A 21,646-nucleotide genomic window follows, 5' to 3' on the forward strand; every position below is an offset into this window, starting at 1 on the left:
ACAACTCATCTCAGTATAAAAGACGTCTCTATCTACAGCATTACTTCTTTAAAAAAAAATAAGAACAATAAAAATATCCAGGTAATAAAATCAGCATCAATCAACTGCTTCATAGTAAATACATCGAACGCAAATCACATTGAAGGTGTCCGCCTGGTTATGATTGTCATTTATGAACGAAGAGAAGAGATCTTGAGTTCATAAAAGGGCAGAAGAGGAATTTCGTAGACAGAATGTTGGCGTCCGCTACTTTTTTTGGTTCGCTGCTGACATACTGCATAAAGAAATGCTTCACACACTACAGTTATAAGAGGTAGAACTAGAAGATCATATTCATACATCGAGTGTTTCCCACGTTCTGTCTCATTAAGCGCAGGGAAGATTGAAGTCATTGTGTCATTAATTATACAACAGCAGTTCCCTTATTGGGATAAATTTACGCCCACAATTGTGGATCAGTAATATAGACTTCTAAAAAGAGTCTCAAAAGGTCGAGTCTTTTGAGTGAAAGAAAAATATATATAATAAATGCTAATACAAATTTGTTCGCTGAAATGTTCAAATTTGATCTAATGTGCTCATTTGAATGAAGTGCAGTTATTTGGCTAGAGGAAAAGTCAAACCATTAAATTTGGTTTATACATTATTGCAGTGTTTCCCAACCCTGTTCCTGGAGGCACACCAACAGTACACATTTTCAACCTCTCCCTAATCAAACACACCTGAATCAACTTATCATAACATCAGAAGAGACTCCAACACCTGAAGTCAATGGGTCAGAAAAGGGAGACATCCAAAATATGTACTGTTGGTGTGCCTCCAGGAACAGGGTTGGGAAACACTGCATTATTGGATGGATCCTACATTGTTAAGACTGGATTATGATGTCATTCTGATGTGTATAATAATATATTATAGTAATGTGGTGTAACGGATCACAAATCTCATGGTTCGGATCACATTATTTTTTTTTAGTTACGGATCGGAACCTTTTTCGGAAATGCCAAAAAGGGGAGGAGACAAATATAATTTGCTTTCCATTTAATACAAAAACAGTACTGCAGGAAAACTTTTGGTTTTAACAAACAGAACTAGGAACTTAGTAATTTTATTAAAAATAAACTGAAGAAATAATCAGCTGAATAAAAATAAAATATTCAGTGCTGTGAAAAATACACTAGTTACTACTACTGTTGCTGATGAAGCTAACTGTATAAACCTAACGTCATAATTTGTACAAGCCATATTTATTTTTAGTCTCATTTTCAATAAATGATTCAGTTGTTCACTCATAGAACTTCATGTTTCATTGCCAGATGCATCATTTTTGAAGAATTATTCAGTGGCATATTTTCTGTGGCTGGTTGTCGCCACCTGTTGGTTAAATAATGTAATCGCTGCCTACAACTTTCATTTTTGAGCGTCAAGTTAAATGCATATGACTGTGATTTTAATCTTTACCATTAACATCAGTGGTTTTATCTAAACTATAAACTGTTATCCCAGTACTTCTGTGTTATTTGACTGTTTGTAATTTCATAACTAACTCAAAAGACTAAAGACTCTTTCTTGATTTTTTCGTTTTTCATACACAGATTTAAATGCAGCGATTAAAAGGATTAATAAACATGCAAATCACCATCGTTTATAATTTATGTTGCGTAGGTGTTGAGATCCCGATCTTTTAATGATTAATCGTGCAGCTTACACTGAATACCTTAATGTAAGCTAAACAAGGCTAAACACCTTTAATAACCTAAGAAACCCACCACAACTTCTTCAGTCATCGTTATATTTACAGGAAACCCTAAATGCTTTCATACATGTGATTTGAATGATGCGAGAGGCGATCTTTCTGCGATCGTTACAAATTTAATATTAATCTACAAGTAAAAAAAAAATGTATCCACTGGTCACGTGTGTTCCGAACCATGGGTTGTGATCTGTACGAATCACAGATCAACCGTGATCTGTTACACCCCTATTATAGTTATAAAAGTTGAAATGTGATGGGAAAAACAATAAGTCTGGACCCAGAACCTAGTAAGAAATCAATAGCAAAAATATATATTTTGTTTGATTTTCAAATTTCCAAAAATAATGCTACCAAAAATGAGGAGATATATATAACAAAGTATAAAAAACTCTTTGGTGAAGAGTCTGTGTTTGTGCAGCTTTTGGTTGTAGTGTTGAAGTTCCATTTGTCCATTTGTTTGGACTTTTTTGATTAATGTGTAGCATTTTATGCATTTAGACCTTAAGGTTTGTGTGTATGCATGTGTTTTTGGGAGTGTTTAAAGGGACGTTTCGGAGGACGGAGTTTTCCAGAAGAATTTGTTGTTGTCGGGGTCCAAATCGATTCTGATCTGAGGCACCATCTTCTTAAAGGGGTTTAAATCCTGACTGTGAGAAAGCAAAAGAGAGTGTTAGATAGACTCTCAAAACACAAGAAATCCCTTATGGGTTAAAAGTAGAGCTGTTTTTGAGTGTTGCAGTAATATTTCTTGTAATACATCAAACATTTAGACTTTAAAGGGGACTTATTATGCAAAAATCACTTTAAGAGATTTAAACAGTTGCGTGGCAGCAGAGACATCAGAGACTTATTTTACATCTCGTAAAAAGCGGTCATCAGTCTCTCTTGTCTTTTTGCCATTAGTACCTAATTTCAGCTCTGATTTGACCTTGAAGCCGATCGAATCAATAGAATGACAGCAGTTACTGGGAAGGCATGTATAAATATAGCAAGGCCCAATCTGATTGGCTAAATTTGGATATACAACCTATGCATGCAACAAACAAATGCTTAGCAAATAAAATAAATGAAACGTAATACACTTCACTGTAATGCGGATAGTCATTTAATATTATATCAATACTGTTAGTTTTTCCATATATTGTGCATCTACAGTAAAAATACTTTTAGAATCAGCACTAATGCACACATAATATGGGTGCACCACCTTTGTTATGCATTACACTGATTTGACCACACGTAACACTAATACCACATGGTAGTGTTTGTTCACCAGCTAAACTAGCACTAACCAAAATAAAGCATAGCAGATGAGCCAGTATGGCATTCATGCTGATCTAAGCTGGATAATAATAGACATGCATGTGCACACAAGCTGATACACACACACATTGGGTTTTCATGTTTTATGGGGACTCTCCATTGACCTAATGATTTTTATACTGTACAGACTGTATATCATGTCCTCTTCCCCCAACCCTACCCCTCACAGGAAACAATCTGCCTTTTTACATTTTCAAATACTTCATTCAGTGTGATTTATAAGCTGTCTTCCTTATGAGGACCAAAAAAAAGGGTCCCGACAAGGTAAAAAATGCTGGTATTAATATACTTAACAGGATATGTGGTCCCCACAATGTGATTAATACTAGCACAGTACATACACATGCGCTCACAAACACATTGGCTTTTCCTGTTTTATGGGGACTTCACACAGATATGATTTTTATACTGTGAAGAGTTTATTCAGTCCTCTTTCCCCAACTCTACCCCTAAACCAACCCTCACTGGAAACGATCTGCATTTCTACATTTTCAAAATACTTCATTCAGTGTGATTTATAAGCTGTTTTCCTTATGAGGACCAAAAAAGGTCCCGACAAGGTAAAAAAATTGAACACAAACACACGTTAGGTTTTCATGTTTTATGGGGACTTCACAAAGATATAATGATTTTTTTTTATACTGTAAAGTCAATATTCTGCTCTCTTCCTCTAACCCTCACAGGAAACACTGTAGTTTTACATTTTCAAAATACTTCATTCTGTATGATTTATAAGCAGTTTTCCTTATGAGGACCAAAAAAAAGGTCCTGACAAGGTAAAAAAAAATTGCTGGTATTAATATACTTAACAGAAGATGTGGTCCCCACAATGTGATGAGTACCAGCACAGCACAGCACACACACACACAAACACATTGGGTTTTCATGTTTTATGGGGATTTCACACAGATATAATGATTTTTTTTATACTGTAAAGTCAATATTCTGCTCTCTTCCTCTAACCCTCACAGGAAACACTGTAGTTTTACATTTTCAAAATACTTCATTCTGTGTGATTTATAAGCGGTTTTCCTTATGAGGACCAAAAAAGTCCCGGAAAGGTAAAAAATGCTGGTACTAATATACTTAACAGGATATGTGGTCCCCACGATGTTATGAATACCAGCACAGCATACACACACAAACACACGTTAAGTTTTCATATTTTATGGGGACTTCACACAGATATAATGATTTTTATACTGTAAACACTATATTCTGTTCTCTTCCTCCAACCCTACCCCTAAACCAACGCTCACAGGAAACACTGTAGTTTTACATTTTCAAAATACATAATTCTGTGTGATTTATAAGCTGTTTTCCTCATGAGGACCAAAAAAAGGTCCTGACAAGGTAAAAAAATTGCTGGTATTAATATACTTAACAGAAATGTAATTCATCAGATGCAGATCTATCTCACAGTTTTAATTTTTGTTCTAAGATACAGAATTATTGGAATGGAATTTTTGAAGTGCTTTTTGAGGTGTTGAAGTTGCAATTACTACCAGATCCAATGCGTTTAATTCTGGGGTTCTCTGAACAAACGCATTTGTTGTCAAATACACAACATAAGATGCTCTCATACTGCTTAACTACTGCCAAGAAGCTGCTGCTACTGTTTTGGAAAAAAAAGGAATGACCAACATGTAAACTGTGGCTTGGGGAAATTGCCTCTGTTACATTTGAAGTGAATTAGATACTATTTGAAAAGAAAACTTGAACAATTTGACAAAATTTGGAATCCTTTTATCTGTTACCTTGAAAAAACCTCTCATAATAATGCATCATTTCTGTAATGTTTTAACATGCTTTGTCATCATACTCTGTTGTTTAAACAGGTCTTTGTAACAAGTTTGCTTGTTATGTGGGTGGGTGTTTTATTTATTTATTTATTTTATAATTTTCATGTTGTTTTTGCCTTTAATTTTTCTTATTTGCTTTGCCTATGCTATATGTAGACATAGAATTCTTTTCTTCTTGAAACTATGTCTTCAATAAAACTTATTTGACAAAAAATATATATACTTAACAGAAGATGTGGTCCCCACAATGTGATGAATACCAGCACAGCACACACACACAAACACACGTTAAGTTTTCATATTTTATGGGGACTTCACACAGATATAATGATTTTTATACTGTAAAGTCAATATTCTGCTCTCTTCCTCTAACCCTCACAGGAAACACTGTAGTTTTACATTTTCAAAATACTTCATTCTGTGTGATTTATAAGCGGTTTTCCTTATGAGGACCAAAAAAGTCCCGGAAAGGTAAAAAATGCTGGTACTAATATACTTAACTGGATATGTGGTCCCCACAATGTGATGAATACCAGCACAGTACACACACAAACACACGTTAAGTTTTCATATTTTATGGGGACTTCACACAGATATAATGATTTTTATACTGTAAAGACTATATTCTGTTCTCTTCCTCCAACCCTACCCCTAAACCAACGCTCACAGGAAACACTGTAGTTTTACATTTTCAAAATACATAATTCTGTGTGATTTATAAGCTGTTTTCCTCATGAGGACCAAAAAAAGGTCCTGACAAGGTAAAAAAATTGCTGGTATTAATATACTTAACAGAAATGTAATTCATCAGATGCAGATCTATCTCACAGTTTTAATTTTTGTTCTAAGATACAGAATTATTGGAATGGAATTTTTGAAGTGCTTTCCGAGGTGTTGAAGTTGCAATTACTACCAGATCCAATGCGTTTAATTCTAGGGTTCTCTGAACAAACGCATTTGTTGTCAAATACGCAACATAAGATGCTCTCATACTGCTACCTTGAAAAAAACCTCTCATAATAATGCATCATTTCTGTAATGTTTTAACATGCTTTGTCATCATACTCTGTTGTTCAAACAGGTCTTTGTAACAAGTTTGCTTGTTATGTGGGTGGGTGTTTTATTTATTTATTTATTTTATAATTTTCATGTTGTTTTTGCTTTTAATTTTTCTTATTTGCTTTGCCTATGCTATATGTAGACATAGAATTATTTTCTTCTTGAAACTATGTCTTCAATAAAACTTATTTGACAAAAAAATATATATACTTAACTGGATATGTGGTCCCCACAATGTGATGAATACCAGCACAGCACACACACACACAAACACACGTTAAGTTTTCATATTTTATGGGGACTTCACACAGATATAATGATTTTTTTTATACTGTAAAGTCAATATTCTGCTCTCTTCCTCCAACCCTCACAGGAAACACTGTAGTTTTACATTTTCAAAATACTTCATTCTGTGATTTATAAGCGGTTTTCCTTATGAGGACCAAAAAAGTCCCGGAAAGGTAAAAAATGCTGGTACTAATATACTTAACAGGACATGTGGTCCCCACAATGTGATGAATACCAGCACCGTACACACACAAACACGTTAAGTTTTCATATTTTATGGGGACTTCACACAGATATAATGATTTTTATACTGTAAACACTATATTCTGTTCTCTTTCTCCAACCCTACTCCTAAACCAACGCTCACAGGAAACACTCTGTAGTTTTACATTTTCAAAATACATAATTCTGTGTGATTTATAAGCTGTTTTCCTTATGAGGACCAAAAAAAGTCCCGACAAGGTACAATAATGCTGATATTGCTACACTTAACTGGAGATGTGGATGTGGATCCCTGCAATGTGATGAATACTGGCACAGTACATAGACATGCGCCCACAAACACATTGGGTTTTCACGTTTTATGGGGACTTCACACGGATATAATGATTTTTATACTGTAAAGAGTATATTCTGTCCTCTTCCCCCAACCCTCACAGAAAACACTGTAGTTTTACATTTTTAAAATACTTCATTCTGTATGATTTAAGTCTTTTCTGCACGTGGACCAAAAATGTCCCCACAAGGTCAAAAATGCTGGTATTAATATACTTAAGAGGCGATGCAATCCCCACAGTGTGATTAATACCAGCACAGTACACACACACACAAACACATTGAATTATAATGTTTTATAGGAACCTCTCACCAATGTAATGATTTTTATACTGACTGTAAAGACTATATCTTGACCTCTTCCCCCAACCCTACCCCTAAACCAACCCTTACAGGTAACAATCTGCAGTTTTACATTTCCAAAATACTTCATTCTATTTGATTTATAAGCTCATGAAGAACAAAACAAGTCCCCATTAAGTCAAAAATGACTGTAATTACTATACTTGAGAGGACATTTGGTCCCCACAATGTGATGAATACCAGCACCACACACACAAAACTCTTACCTCGAGACAGTCCTGGAAGGGAAAAAGTGCTTTCCATCAGTAGGGAGTGAGGAAGGACATGGGTTTATCTCCTGTAAGAAACAAACACAGACATGCTGTTAATATACATTCACACACACATGCACGTACACACTGCAGATTATTCGATCCCAGAAGGTTAACATGTAAAGATGCAGCTGAAAGTGAGAGTTGATTAGTTAGTGGTCAGAGGTAGTGAAGAAGAGGAAATTCAGTACTGGTTAAAGTCAACATGAGATGATATTTGCAACCCATTTTACTTCTGTAATATATAATTAATTGCAATTTAAATTATAATGAATGTTTTGTGACTACAATACATTTTTTTTCTTCTCTTAAACACCGTTTCCACTGCTTTTTCCTCAACATTTCAAAAAATAAAATAAATAAATCAACAAAGCAAACTGAAAAAGCTTTTCACCATCGTTTACATTGTTGATTTCCCAAAAATTCCCAGAAAAAGAAATGTTGCTTCTTAAACTCCACCTAATTCCCATCCCTACAGAGCTAAATACTCTCAAAGACATCAGACAAAAACTAATACAGTCGCAGATCAAGTTACTTTGATGAGAGACACTGAATGAATCATGCACTGAAAGACCAGGAACAGGTATTAACAATGTAAACAGGGTGCATTTCGACTTCATGTTGACTTTCTTAATACATCCACACAAATAGTGATTAGGCATCTTAAATTATCTGCTGAGAACGGATTATTGATCCACACCATCCCAGGAAACCAAGCAAAAACAAAGAAAGGCAGGATTTGGAGATGTTTTCTGGAGGATCGTGTGACGATCGAGAGAAGGAGAGAAAAGACATTAGAGAAGTGGTTAATAGCTGAGCCTGCACAAGGGTTCAGGCAGTGGTGGATGAGAAATACATATATTTTTACACCTCTATTTGATACTTGATTGGAAAATTTGTATTATTATTTCATGACATTTTAAAATAAAATCCTGCACTCCATAAAATCTACACGAGTTACTACATAAACATATAAATTTAACCAAGTAAAATAAGGTATTATCTCTGAGCCAGAGAAATGGTCAGCCATTTAGAAGCGTGATAACAGCATCTGTTTTGTAAATGAGCTCAATTTTGTCTGAATTAATACCAGCACAGTACACACACACACATGCACACACAAACACGTTGAATTATAATGTTTTATAGGAACTTCTCACCAATGTAATGATTTTTATACTGACTGTAAAGACTATATCTTGACCTCTTCTCCCAACCCTACCCCTAAACCAACCCTTACAGGAAACAATCTGCAGCTTTACATTTCCAAAATACTTCATTCTATTTGATTTATAAGCTCATGGAGAACAAAACAAGTCCCCATTAAGTCAAAAATAACTGCAATTACTATACTTGAGAGGACATTCGGTCCCCACAATGTGATGAAAACCAGCATCACACACACACACACACACACACACACACACACACACACACACACACAAAACTCTTGGGTGGATAAGAAATACATATATTTTTACACCTCTATTTGATACTTGATTGGAAAATTTGTATTATTACTTCACGACATTTTAAAATAAAATCCTGCGCTCCATAAAATCTACACGAGTTGCTACATAAACATATAAATGCAACCAAGTAAATTAAGGTATTATCTCTGAGCCAGAGAAATGGTCAGCCATTTAGAAACGTGATAACAGCATCTGTTTTGTAAATGAGCTGAATTTTGTCTGAATTTCTGTTCGATTGGATCAGAGATAGCACTGAACTGAATTTGTTAATTGGACATAGGGTTGGACTGATAGACGATGCCATCATGGACGCCGATGTTAGGCGACAGTGCTAACCACTGAGCTGCTCTAAAACGCTTCAATGTATTAAAAAAGTAAATTAAAAGCTGTTGTGTAAACAAACAGGCAAAACTCATCAAAAGTTTCCTGTTTTGAGCTGATAACATCATGTTTGATTTATGTTCCCCATCCACCACTGTCTGAAACCCCTGCGTCTGCATTTACTCACGGTCTGAGGGTTTCTCCCCCAGCACTGCGCCCTGCTCCATCTCCTCCATCGAGATCTTTATACTGGGAATGGTCTCGATGGCTGGAAAATCCGACTGTGAACGCAGGGGTGGAGATTCATACCACCTTTCTTAGTTTACTGAGACACTACACATACGCAAACACACGGGTACTCAAGACTCACATCATTCATGTCACTGTCGATGCTGCCTTTCTTCTTCTTCTTCCTCTTCTCATCCTCCTTCTTCTTCTTGTCTTTCTCCGGCATGACGTCATCCAGGTAACTGAGATCGTGCTGCGAGAACACATAATCCATGGCCTTTCTCACAGCCACCAGTGCGAGGATCTGGGAAAATGAACACAATGACAGCAATATTTGAGCTTTTAGTCACTTGTGTTTTTATACTGTGCATTAATGAATCATTCATTAGCCTCTTTCACACAGTGAACGGTAAATATCTGGAAAATTTCCAGAATTTCCAACGCAAAAATGCCCTGTTCATACAGGCAAGGACGTTATGGAATTTTACACATCCTTTCCAAAATACAGGTAAATTCTGACATCATTAACCAGAAATGAGCTCTAAACGGCAGGGCTTGTATTTGTAAATAATTTGACTACATTACAAACTCTGTGGATGGAGAAATATTGTGAACAACTGCGATAAAAAAACATATGGAGGAACACTTTCGCATGTCGAGATGTACATAATAAGCGTGTATGCTGGTGCTTGCCGGCTGCTTTACGTGTACACGTGACGCATCAAGCAAGGAAGCAGAACTTGAAGGTAAACAACTAGCGGTTTATCATAAGCATTTTATCGGTAATTTTGTACAGAGTTGGCATAAAGAAGGATCTAGCAGCTAAATGTGTCTGGAAAAATATTCAACAGCTTTTATCTTCATAAACAGCGCGCATGTGAATGCGTCTGAGTGTTCTGATTGGCTAAAGTAGACGTCTCACATGAGCGCGTTCACGTCTAGAACGTGCTCTTTCCGGCAGCCTTCCCGGAAAGGTCTGTATGTGTGAAAGGGGCTATTGGCTGTTATATTTGGGTGAGCATTATTTTCTGATAATTCAATGGACTGTGTAATCGTCTTCTTATGGCTACTTCCAGCTGGATAACGCGTCATGTCATAAAGTGCGAATCATCTCAGACTGGTTTCTTGAACATGATAACGAGTTCACTGTACTCAAATGGCCTCCACAATCACCAGACTCAATCCAATAGAGCCCCTTTGGGATGTGATGGAATGTAAGATTCACATCATGGATGTCCAGCCGACAAATCTGCAGCAACTGTGTGATGCTTTCATGTCAATATGGACCAAAATCTGAGGAATATTTCCAGTACCTTATTAAATCTATGCCACAAAGGATCAAGGCAGTTCTGAAGGCAAAATGGGTCCAACTCGGTACTAGTAAGGTGTACCTAATAAAGTGACCAATGAGTGTGTTTATGTGTGTGTGTGTGTGTGTGTGTGTGTGTGTGTGTGTGTGTGTGTGTGTGTGTGTGTGTGTATATATATATATATATATATATATATATATATATATATATATATATATATATATATATATATATATATATATACACAAACACATTTTATTTAATTTTTATATCTAAATATGATGTATTATATTCAAATAAATTTAAGAAATTTGTTTAATGATGAATTAAAATGAAACAGTTTGTTTGATATGGATATAAAAATAATATGTAATTATTAGGATCATAATTATTTTCTCAGCAAAATGTTATTACTATTATAAATAATCTTATCATATTACTAATATGCAAGTTATGCCTAATTATCATAATAAGCATCATTTGATTGTGGCCGGTGAGTGTATATTATAATTTAAGGCTCATATAGTCAGTCAATCAATCAACATTTATTTAGTTAACTAGTTAATAAAACAATTTTCAGTTCAAATGGACTATTTGGGCTCAAACTGAACAAAAATAAACTGAAATTTAAACAATATTGAACTAAAAATAAAGATGTGTAAAAATGTCCTTGATTTTCTTACTTTACAAATCAGCCCTTATCAGGTCTTCATATACTGTATTCTTCTATATGGTTTTGTTCTTGTATAAATGGAGATGTGAGGAGTTTAGTGAGTTTCTGAGGCTGAACTGCTCACCATGACGGGGAAGATGATGGCGGCCACTGTTGACTTGAGGATCCACAGCAGAGCCAAACACAGAACCTGTACACAAACACACACATTCATGAAGAATACACAGAACTACAGCTGAAGACCACACACATGCGCTCTCTCTCTCAATTCAATTCAATAATTGCTTTTAAAAAGCATTTAAAAAGTTTACATAAAAAAAGAACATACATGTATAATAAAAAACATAGTAAACACAGTAAGTAGTAGTAAAAAACCAAATAAAAAAGATATATATAATTAAATAAAAATCTCAATCTCTCTCACACACACATTCATGAATAACACATAGAACTACAGCATAAGACCATACACAAACAGGTGCTCTTTCTCTCTCTCACGCACGCACGCACGCACGCACGCACGCACGCACCTGTATGAAGGTAAAGAGGTGAACTCGTCTAAGTGGGACGTGTCTCAGGTAAATCAGATCCGGCTGGTGTTTTGCAGGCATCAGCAGGAGCTCCAGGCGATCCAAAAACTGCGCGCAAACACACACACACACACGCACACACACACAAAAGGACTTAGACATACTATTGTAACTAAATCTTTTTAAAAATATATATATTTTGAAGAAAAAATGTAACATTTTAAATAAAAATTAAATGTAAACCTGAACATTGAATGTAATTATTCATTATTATTCAATTATATTTCATGAACTATGTAATAAGTAATAAAATGTATATAATTTTGATTCAAAATAAAATGCTTTTCATGTGGTACATATATTATATGTATATGTATATATGTATATATAATATATTAATATTTAATAATTCTAAATATCTTAAAACATTAAATATCTTGTCACAAAATAAACGAATACATTTTCAAAATATAAAATGACCTTATTTTTATTTAATATACATAACATGTAATACTATCTTATACGTGTTTTTAATAAAATGTAGTTCTGTCTGGTTCTGGAATCTGATTGGCTGATAGCCGTGAGATATTAATGTCAGCACTCGTACAGCCTCTTCACACTTGTGTATTACTCCGTCCACGCAAGCAGAGGACTCCAGTTTGACAAATATTGGAGCTGTTGGACAAACATGATGAACACTCAAAAAATATATTATTTTACTTGTTGAAACTACTTATTTAAAATGAGCCGAAACAACACAATTCTTGAGATTTCATTGGGACAACTTAATTTTTTATGTTTAATCCACATAAATTTGTTGAAAGTGTTTAGGTAACTTAATCGATTTGTGTTGGGACAACATGAATGAATTGTGTGGAACCCTGCATTTTTTGCAGTGTACTTTTGAGGCTTTTTTAGGTGAGAATGTAGTTGTTTAGATTGCAACTATACAGTTTATTTATAAGGATATTTTACATAATTATAATTTCAGAAATTCAGACATCAGTCTATCATACTGAGCAGAGCAAAGACGGTTGACGTTCCGCCACAAGATGGCGACAGAAACCGCATAATAAGCCCCTAGAGGAGAAAAACTCTGAATAATTTCAAACTACAGCTGAACATATAATTACAGAACAGGTAAGTGACTTTCTAAGTGAATCTCTCTCTCTTGTGTGATGTAGTGCTGTATTTATACCATAGTTATCTGGTAGTGTTTGTATTGCTTTGGCTTTTTCAGGCTTAATTATTGTGATCTACCGATTGCAACAGAGAAATACTGGGAAATCTCTGTAGACTGATGACATTTCATGCCGTTCAGCCTTATAATCTTAAAATGTGAACAAAAATCACCTGTTTTGTCATCAGTTTAGACATTATGGTAGAGAATCATTCAAATACTAGGTCTAAAGTGACGTTTGTGAAGTAGCAACGATTTCCGCTGTTCTGATGTCAGCTGCAGATGTGACTGAATGGCGGAAGAAAGTAGTTCCTCATACAAAAGGATTTTTGAGACTCCGTGTTTGATTTTCTTTTTTATGCACACGATTATGCTGTCAAACTGTTGTATAAATGCAATATCACACTCGTAGCAGAGCGATATGGCTGTATATTGTCACTGGTGGGACACTAATGCACTCAGCATCCAGCCTTGTGCCAATGCACGCCTCCCACCAGTGACGATATACAGCCATATCGCACTGCTGCGAGTGTGATATAGCTCAAATGTTTATTTTTTTATATATTTTTTCAGAATTATTAGTTCTGATTTTCAAGAATTAACTCATTTGACCTTTTTTGATTTCCCAGAAAAACAATTAGAGAAATAAAGCCTCAGTTTTGTGTAAATCTGAACTCATATAACCTCTATATTACATCCAGTTCTGCAAAAATAACTACAACTTCTTAAAAATAGACACAATAATTTCTGAAATATCAGTTTGTTTACATTTACATTATTATTAATTAAACCAAACATCATGTTATCACAAAAAGTGTTAAATTTGGCTAAAAATATATTTAAATATATATATAAATTATATATACTATTGGGAAATGTTTGAATATGAATTAAAGATTTACAGGCCGCATAATTTTAACTTCAGCTGTTTACAATGCACAATTCATATAACATAACAATAACTCATTAATTAAATACACTCTTATAAAATTACAAATGGATTAAGGTTTATCCTCAAGCTCATTTATAACAACAACACTCATTGTCATGCTCAAAAGTGTCCTGAAGTGCTCTGGGTTCAGCCAGGTGCATTATCCTGACCAAATCCTGACTACGCTTGATTTATCCTGACTTTCCTGAACTCAGATCAGGTGGTGGAGTGGGTTCGGGTTCCCAGGCTCCAGTGGAGATCAGGTCATCAGCAGGATTAGGGTCTCTTTCTGCCGAACAGTAACGGGACACTCACTGAGCTGCATGAACTCACCTGAACGCCATTGAGTGAAGCGACGCCCATGTAGAGGAACACACCGTACAGCACCGGCATGGGAATGAACTGCGGAGATCAAAAACACATTATTTAAACAACACTGATACACATTTATCCACACATACAGAATCAAACATTATGAGAAGACAAAAAGACACACCCCAAAACCTGCTCAACAACAGATTTGTGCAATGCAAACAGATTATAGTCAAACAGAATTGTGTTTGTGACTAAAAGCACACAGGAAAGAAAGACGCTTTCTAAGCTCACATCCTGGTATGAGCTCTTATCATTATAGACATTAATATAGTCTTTATGAAGAATTTACAAAGCAAATGTCCAGCAGAGGACAGTAACGGCACTAATCACTAAAAACACACCACATGCTAAATAATAGTAATTTTTTTTTTGAGTTTTCAAAAAACAAATGTTAATTTTATTAAAATATATTATACATTTTCTATATAATAATAATATATTTACTTCAATTGTCATTTTTTTATTTATATTTAAATATATTATATTATATTATATATTTTCTATATAATAATAATAATAATAATAATAATAATATTGTTTATTTAATAAAAAACACAAATGTTATTCATATTAAAATATATTATATTAATATTTTCTATATAATAATAATAATAATATTTGGGCAACGCATATGCTGGATAAGTTGGCGGTTCATTTCGCTGTGGCGACACCAGATTAATAACGGGACTAAGCCGAAAAGAAAATGAATGAATGAACAATATATTTCATTTAATTGTCAGTTTTTTATTTATATCAAAATATATTTTATTATATTATCAATTTTCTATATAATAATAATAATAAATAAATAAATAATATTGTTTATTTAATAAAAAACAAATGTTATTCATATTAAAATATACAAAAAATAGTACATTATTATTTTCTATATAATAATAATTATATTATATTTTATTTAATTTTAATTTTTTAAAAATGTATATTCAAATATATTTTATTATATTATCCATTTTTTATATAATAATAATAATAATAATAATAATAATGATTATTTATAAAATTTTCCAAAAAACTCATGTTAACTATATTAAAATATATTATATTTTATTATACATTTTCTATGACAAATAATAATAATTATAATAAAACCTTTTTTTATCAAATTTTAATAGAGGATAAATGACAGTTATACCAAAATATATTATATTATAACAGGTTATAATTAGATAGATTAATAAAATACAATACCGAAATATATATAGTTTAAAACTTTAAAGTAAATTTTTTATTTTTATTTTATTATTTTGTATTTTAGTATTCAAAGTATTTAAGTTAATAAACCACAACAACATAAATTATACATATATATATATAAAGTGTATATATATAAAGTGTATATATACAAAGTGTATATATATATATATATATATATATATATATATATATATATATATATATATATATATATATATATATATATATAGTATATGAAAAACGATATTTATTTTTAAAAAGCAAACTTAGCAGATGTATTTTTCAAATGCATGCAATATCATAAAACTATGACATTAATTTGAAGAACATTAAACTATGTGGTATCACAAACCATACACTGATTATATGACATTATATTATCTCTCTATTGCATTCTTTCTATGTTATTCTATTGCAGTTAAATAATAAAAATAAAAAATGATGTTAATAAGCTGATACCATTTACAATGTCAACAATGTTATGTTATTGTGTGCATGCGAATACATAAGCATAATGTAAAAAGTACAGTGATCATTCCTAGTGTTTTATTAGTTCTGATATTTAAGAATAAACTCTTTTAACCTTTTTTATTTTTCCAGAAAAACAATTTGAGAAAACAAGACTCAGTTTTGTTATAACATAACATAACATAACCTCTATATAACATCCAGTTCAGCAAATATAACTAGAACTCCTTAAAATATCCTAAGTTATATTATGTAGACACAATGAATATTTTCTGAAATATGTTTGTTGATATTACAGCAGGACTCGTGGTCGATTTTCTAATAGTCAGTGGTGAGTCATTCATATTTGTAGTTGGTTTTCCCAGAAGAACAAGAAACTGATATGTGTATATTTGCTAAGAAAAAGTGTGTTTTGTCAACCTTTAGTGGCAAACATGACCTCTTGTACAGTAAAATCATCTGGTTTCTCTTTAACACATGGAGATTGATAAATATGAGTGTTGAAACCTTCAGAACGGGAGCCATGAAGACGGAGAGGCCGGTCAGAATAAACACCATTATTCCTGTGACTCTCTGCTCCCTGCAGGAGAAAACAACACAAAACTATCAGCAACATCTACTCAACATAAAAACACATCCATAAAAACACCACAGAGCAACTTGTGACCGTGATCAACTCTTATATCAGATGTCTTGTTTGAGATATTGAGGTACTTTCAGAGTATTAGTGTCTGATGTTTACTGTGTCTGGTTGGCCAATAAAACTAAACCTTTATTTCATCCAAGTGTACACTTCATTTATCATTTATCAATGACTGACAAAATACTTAATCTAATCTATTGTGTATGGCCATACACCCTAAGCGCTTCACAATCATGAGTGGGGTCTCTACACACCGCCACCAGTGTGCGGCATCCACTTGGATGATGTGACAGCAGCCACAGGACAACGGCGCCAGTGCGCTCACCATACACCAGCTATTTGTGTAGTAGAGAGATGATGTTAGCGCTAATTCGGTGGATGGGGATAATTGGGAGGCCATGATGGTTAAGGGCTGATGGAGGGAATTTGGCCAGGACACTGAGGTTACAGCCCTACTCTTTATGAGAAGCGCCATGGGGTTTTTAATGACCACAGAGAGTCAGGACCTCGTTTTAACGTCTCATCCGAAAGACGGCGCTCACTGACAGTATAGTGTCCCCTTCACTATACTTGGGCATTAGGACTCACACAGACCGTAGGTTTAGCGCCCCCTGCTGGCCTCCCTAACATCACTTCTAGCAGCAACCTATGCTGTCTCCCATCCAGGTACTGACTAGGCTCAGCTTCAGTTAGTAAACTTTCCTATGAGAATAAACTAAACTGCAACTTAATTTTTCTCTTTATTTTTTGTCATTTTACAGTTTAAGGATTAAACAAATCTGTCTATTTAGATTTAAAGGTTTAGGGAGCAAATTTATTTAGGATATAGTTTTGTTTTGCAAAATAATAATAATAATAATAATAATAATAATAATAATAATAATAGTAAAAATCAATAAATACTACATTAAACTTAAAGTTAAGAAAATGATTTCGTTTTTTAAACCTCAAGTGTATATATACACTGAAAAAAAATATTCAAAGATGATTCCTTGGATTTACTCATTTTTTTTTACGTTAAGTGGTTGTAAACAATTGAATTAGGCTGAATTTAAACAAACAAATTAAGTTGAACATTGCTCAATTTAATTTGTTTGTTTAAATTCAACCCAAATAAATAGTTTGCAACACTTTTGCATGCAACACTTTTTTCAGTGTAGTTGATTTGTAAAAAAACATTTTTTACACCAAAAAAAAAAGTTTTTTATTTTAAGAAATCATGTTTTTGCATTTTTTTATTGAAAAATATAACTTAAAAAAAACACAATTTATGAAATATACAAAATAAATGAAGGTTTTGCTGTTTTTGCAAATGACCTCTTGATTTCTAGATGATTTTTAGATATTTAGATTTAGATATTTGTAAAAGAAAACAAGACAAAATACTGTTTTATTTTGAAATACTATTTTTTTCTCACTCTGCATTGTGAAGCACCACTTGCCAAAAATCTGCTCTATATATTGATATATGAAACAACAACTTGATTATTTAGGCATTTGTTGTAAGTACAGAAAAATTATGTAAATTCAATGCACAATGATTCAAAGTGGTCATATTATGCCATTTTTTTTACCAGAGTGGTAATGTGTGTCTCTTTAAATGCAAATGAGCTGTTGTGCCCCGTCCCCTTTCTAGAAGAGGACGTAGCCTTAACAGCCTGTGTCTCAGTTACTCTTGCAGGAATAAACAACACATCTATACGTTCTTAAGCCTTGTCAGTTTAAAGTACAAGTGAAATTAAAACTAACCATATGATTTTGTTAGCTCACATTGCTAGTCTTGTGGTGAACAATTCACCTGTGCATGTCATTAGGAAAAAAAATTATTGTAACTGCCCTTGTAATCTAAAACTTACGTATGTCTAAGGTATTGGGCATGGCTAACATACTTAACCACGCCCCTCCTACTGTCAGTTTTGACAACAGTTAGAAATGGTAAGCAGGAGGAGTCTGTTAGGTTGTAATAACTCTCCCTAAACCCTTTTTCAGATCTTTCTGAATGAAACGCCTACTTTACTACATCCAATCAGCTCGCAGTAGAAAAAAACAAGCCACGCCCACAGTTTTTTCATTTAATATTCTGTTTCTCTAGAAACTGCGTCACAATATGAAAAAAAAAACGGTGTAGCTTTAAGTTCATGTAGACTTTAACATACTGATATAAAGCATTGGATGACCACTGCATGCTATCTTTTGCTTCAGATTCTCACCGAACTCCAAGAAACTTGGGCTGTTCTCCAGGAGCTGAGGTTTCAGTCTCCATCTTGAGCGAGTCGATGTGGGCGATGGAGATCACAGTCGCTGCGACATACCACGGTAAACCCATGAACGAACACACAACCAGCAGAATCGACACCCAGAACAGGTCCAGATGATACCCAGCTCCTTTCTGCAAGAAAAATAACATCTGTTACATATTTTATATAAAGTTCTCCATGTGCTTTTGCTTTTGTATTAATTAATGTATTGTCTGAATGATAACAAATGTAAAGCGGGGCGGGAATTTCAACGCAAGTCTTTGTACATGAGGCTCCAGATGTAAACGGCTTGACAGGAAATAAAAAAAAAAATATATATATATATATTATAATCCTAAAAATAATTTTATAATTATTTAATAAAATACTTCTTTAACTTAATTTGTTAAGAAACCTTTAGGGTGGCAGAATCAGTGATGATAATTACTTTATTTCAAGTCTGTAAGACTTATTTGAGTTAATATTTATGTTATTCACTAAAATATATCATTTAAATCGTTCATGGAGCTAAATGCAGTAAATAGTCTGTATAAAAAGGTTGAAAATAAACCTGTGCAAACAATCTAGCCTTTATAACCAGATTATTTAACAAAACATGATTAGTGCAGTAAAATATTTGTGGTCTTTTAATAATCATGATGTGTACAAGATAGAGAGGGTATGAAAAGCTAATTGTTTGTTTTAAAACTTTTGTGAATCGGAATCTGTCCAATAATAAACCCGAAACACACGTGCTTGTTATCATGCGGTGAACTCAGCCAATCATGTAATATCGGTGTCATCATTAGAGCTCGTGCAGTCGCTATTCAGATGCTGCACTGTCTAAATCAGTCGTCTGATCTCGGAGCGCTGTCGCAGTACTTTGATGCCACATGTGACAGTCACGTGGCGTCGGTGCAGCATCAATACGGACAAAATTTCTAACCAGCATGCACCACTTTAAGACAGATTTCGATCGATCTGCGCGGCGCTGCATGAAGTCGAATGTACCTTTTGTTACAAACTACAAATAAGACACATTAAACCCCTGCTCTTTAAACAAAACAATGAAGTGCACAGATGAATTATTTATAAAAACCGTCGCAATATTGCAAAGAAAGGTAAGAATGGTTTGTGTCATGATTTCACGGTGACATTGAACACCAATAATAGAAGTCAGGCAATAGCAGTGGTTTGCGTGCAGCAGGTAGTTGTAATCCTCTGCCTGTTTAATCCCTGATAATATTCACTCCGGGGAATTTGTGTGTGTTTTTTTGAAGCACGTACCTTGAGCTTGTGCTCTTTGCGGTTGACGATGACGGCTGTGATCTGCTGGTCCATGAAGACGAGGATGGTGACCAGCAGAGCGGGCAAGAACGACGCCAGATAAACCCACCACGGGTTTCCTCCAAACGGGGCCACAAACCAGCCTCGATGTGGACTCGTCGGCTGTTTAGAGTAATAAATGAATTAAAAACACAGCAGAATTAGAAGCTAAAAACATAATCTGATCTTCATCATGTGAGGTTAACCACAAACTATTATACATTTCACTTTAGATATACACTTTTGATGGATTATAAACACAATTTAACATTTAAAACATTTCCTTTAAGCATTTAATTAGATAGTTATGTACATTGTTTTACCTTAATAACTGATATTTTAAGTGATACACAACACACATATATTATATATACACCTTAAATACCAATTAATATTGTAAAACAATGTACATATACAATACACAATGACATTAACAATTTTATAACGTGCAAATGTATATAAGTTTAGCATTACGCATTTCATATGTTCACAAAAACGTTATTTTACATACACATAATAACATTACACACATTAAATATGATATCTAAACATATATAAAAAAAATCTGTGTGATATCAGACATTAGAAAAGTTAAGTGTAATAAAGAAAAGCATTTAAAACAAATAAAAAAATAGAATTTAGGTGATTTATTTTACTTACCTCAGTAAGTGATATTTATTTCTTTACTTATAAACATAAATGTATCATTGTTATAATTTATTTATTTATTTACTTATAAACAAATGTATTATTATAATTTATTTATTTATTTACTTATAAACAAATGTATTATTATAATTTATTTATTTATTTACTTATAAACATAAATGTATTATTATAATTTATTTATTTATTTACTTAAAGATAAATGTATTATTATAATTTATTTATTTACTTATAAACATATGTATTATTATAATTTATTTATTTACATATTTATATACATAAATGTATTATTATAATTTATTTATTTACTTATAAACATAAACGTATTATTATTATTTATTTACTTATAAACAAATGTATTATTAAAATTTATTTACTTATAAACAAATGTATTATTATTATTTATTTATTTATTTACTTATAAACATAAATGTATTATTATTATTTATTTACTGATAAACATAAATGTATTATTATAATTTACTTATTTATTTACTTAAAGATAAATGTATTATTATAATTTATTTACTTATAAACAAATGTATTATTATAATTTATTTATTTACTTATAAACATAAATGTATTATTATAATTTATTTATTTATTTACTTATAAACATAAATGTATTATTATTATTATTTATTTATTTATTTATTTACTTATAAAGATAAATG

At 32.9% G+C, this 21,646-nt stretch overlaps 1 protein-coding gene across 1 annotated transcript in view; it reads right to left on the bottom strand.

The window, feature by feature from the left end:
* Positions 1-2,313: 2,313 nt before the first annotated feature.
* The window catches only part of slc4a4b (solute carrier family 4 member 4b), a 115,709-nt gene continuing 96,376 nt past the window's right edge, over positions 2,314-21,646 (bottom strand). Inside the window, 10 exon segments of the mRNA XM_056445698.1 lie at positions 2,314-2,403; positions 7,353-7,423; positions 9,378-9,471; positions 9,561-9,722; positions 11,526-11,591; positions 11,932-12,039; positions 14,376-14,444; positions 16,608-16,680; positions 18,954-19,132; positions 20,268-20,429. Of these exon segments, the coding sequence (XP_056301673.1) occupies positions 7,389-7,423; positions 9,378-9,471; positions 9,561-9,722; positions 11,526-11,591; positions 11,932-12,039; positions 14,376-14,444; positions 16,608-16,680; positions 18,954-19,132; positions 20,268-20,429 (948 nt within the window). The 3' untranslated portion in view covers positions 2,314-2,403; positions 7,353-7,388.

This window comes from Danio aesculapii, chromosome 21, assembly GCF_903798145.1.
Source record: "Danio aesculapii chromosome 21, fDanAes4.1, whole genome shotgun sequence".
Classification (NCBI taxonomy): domain Eukaryota; kingdom Metazoa; phylum Chordata; class Actinopteri; order Cypriniformes; family Danionidae; genus Danio; species Danio aesculapii.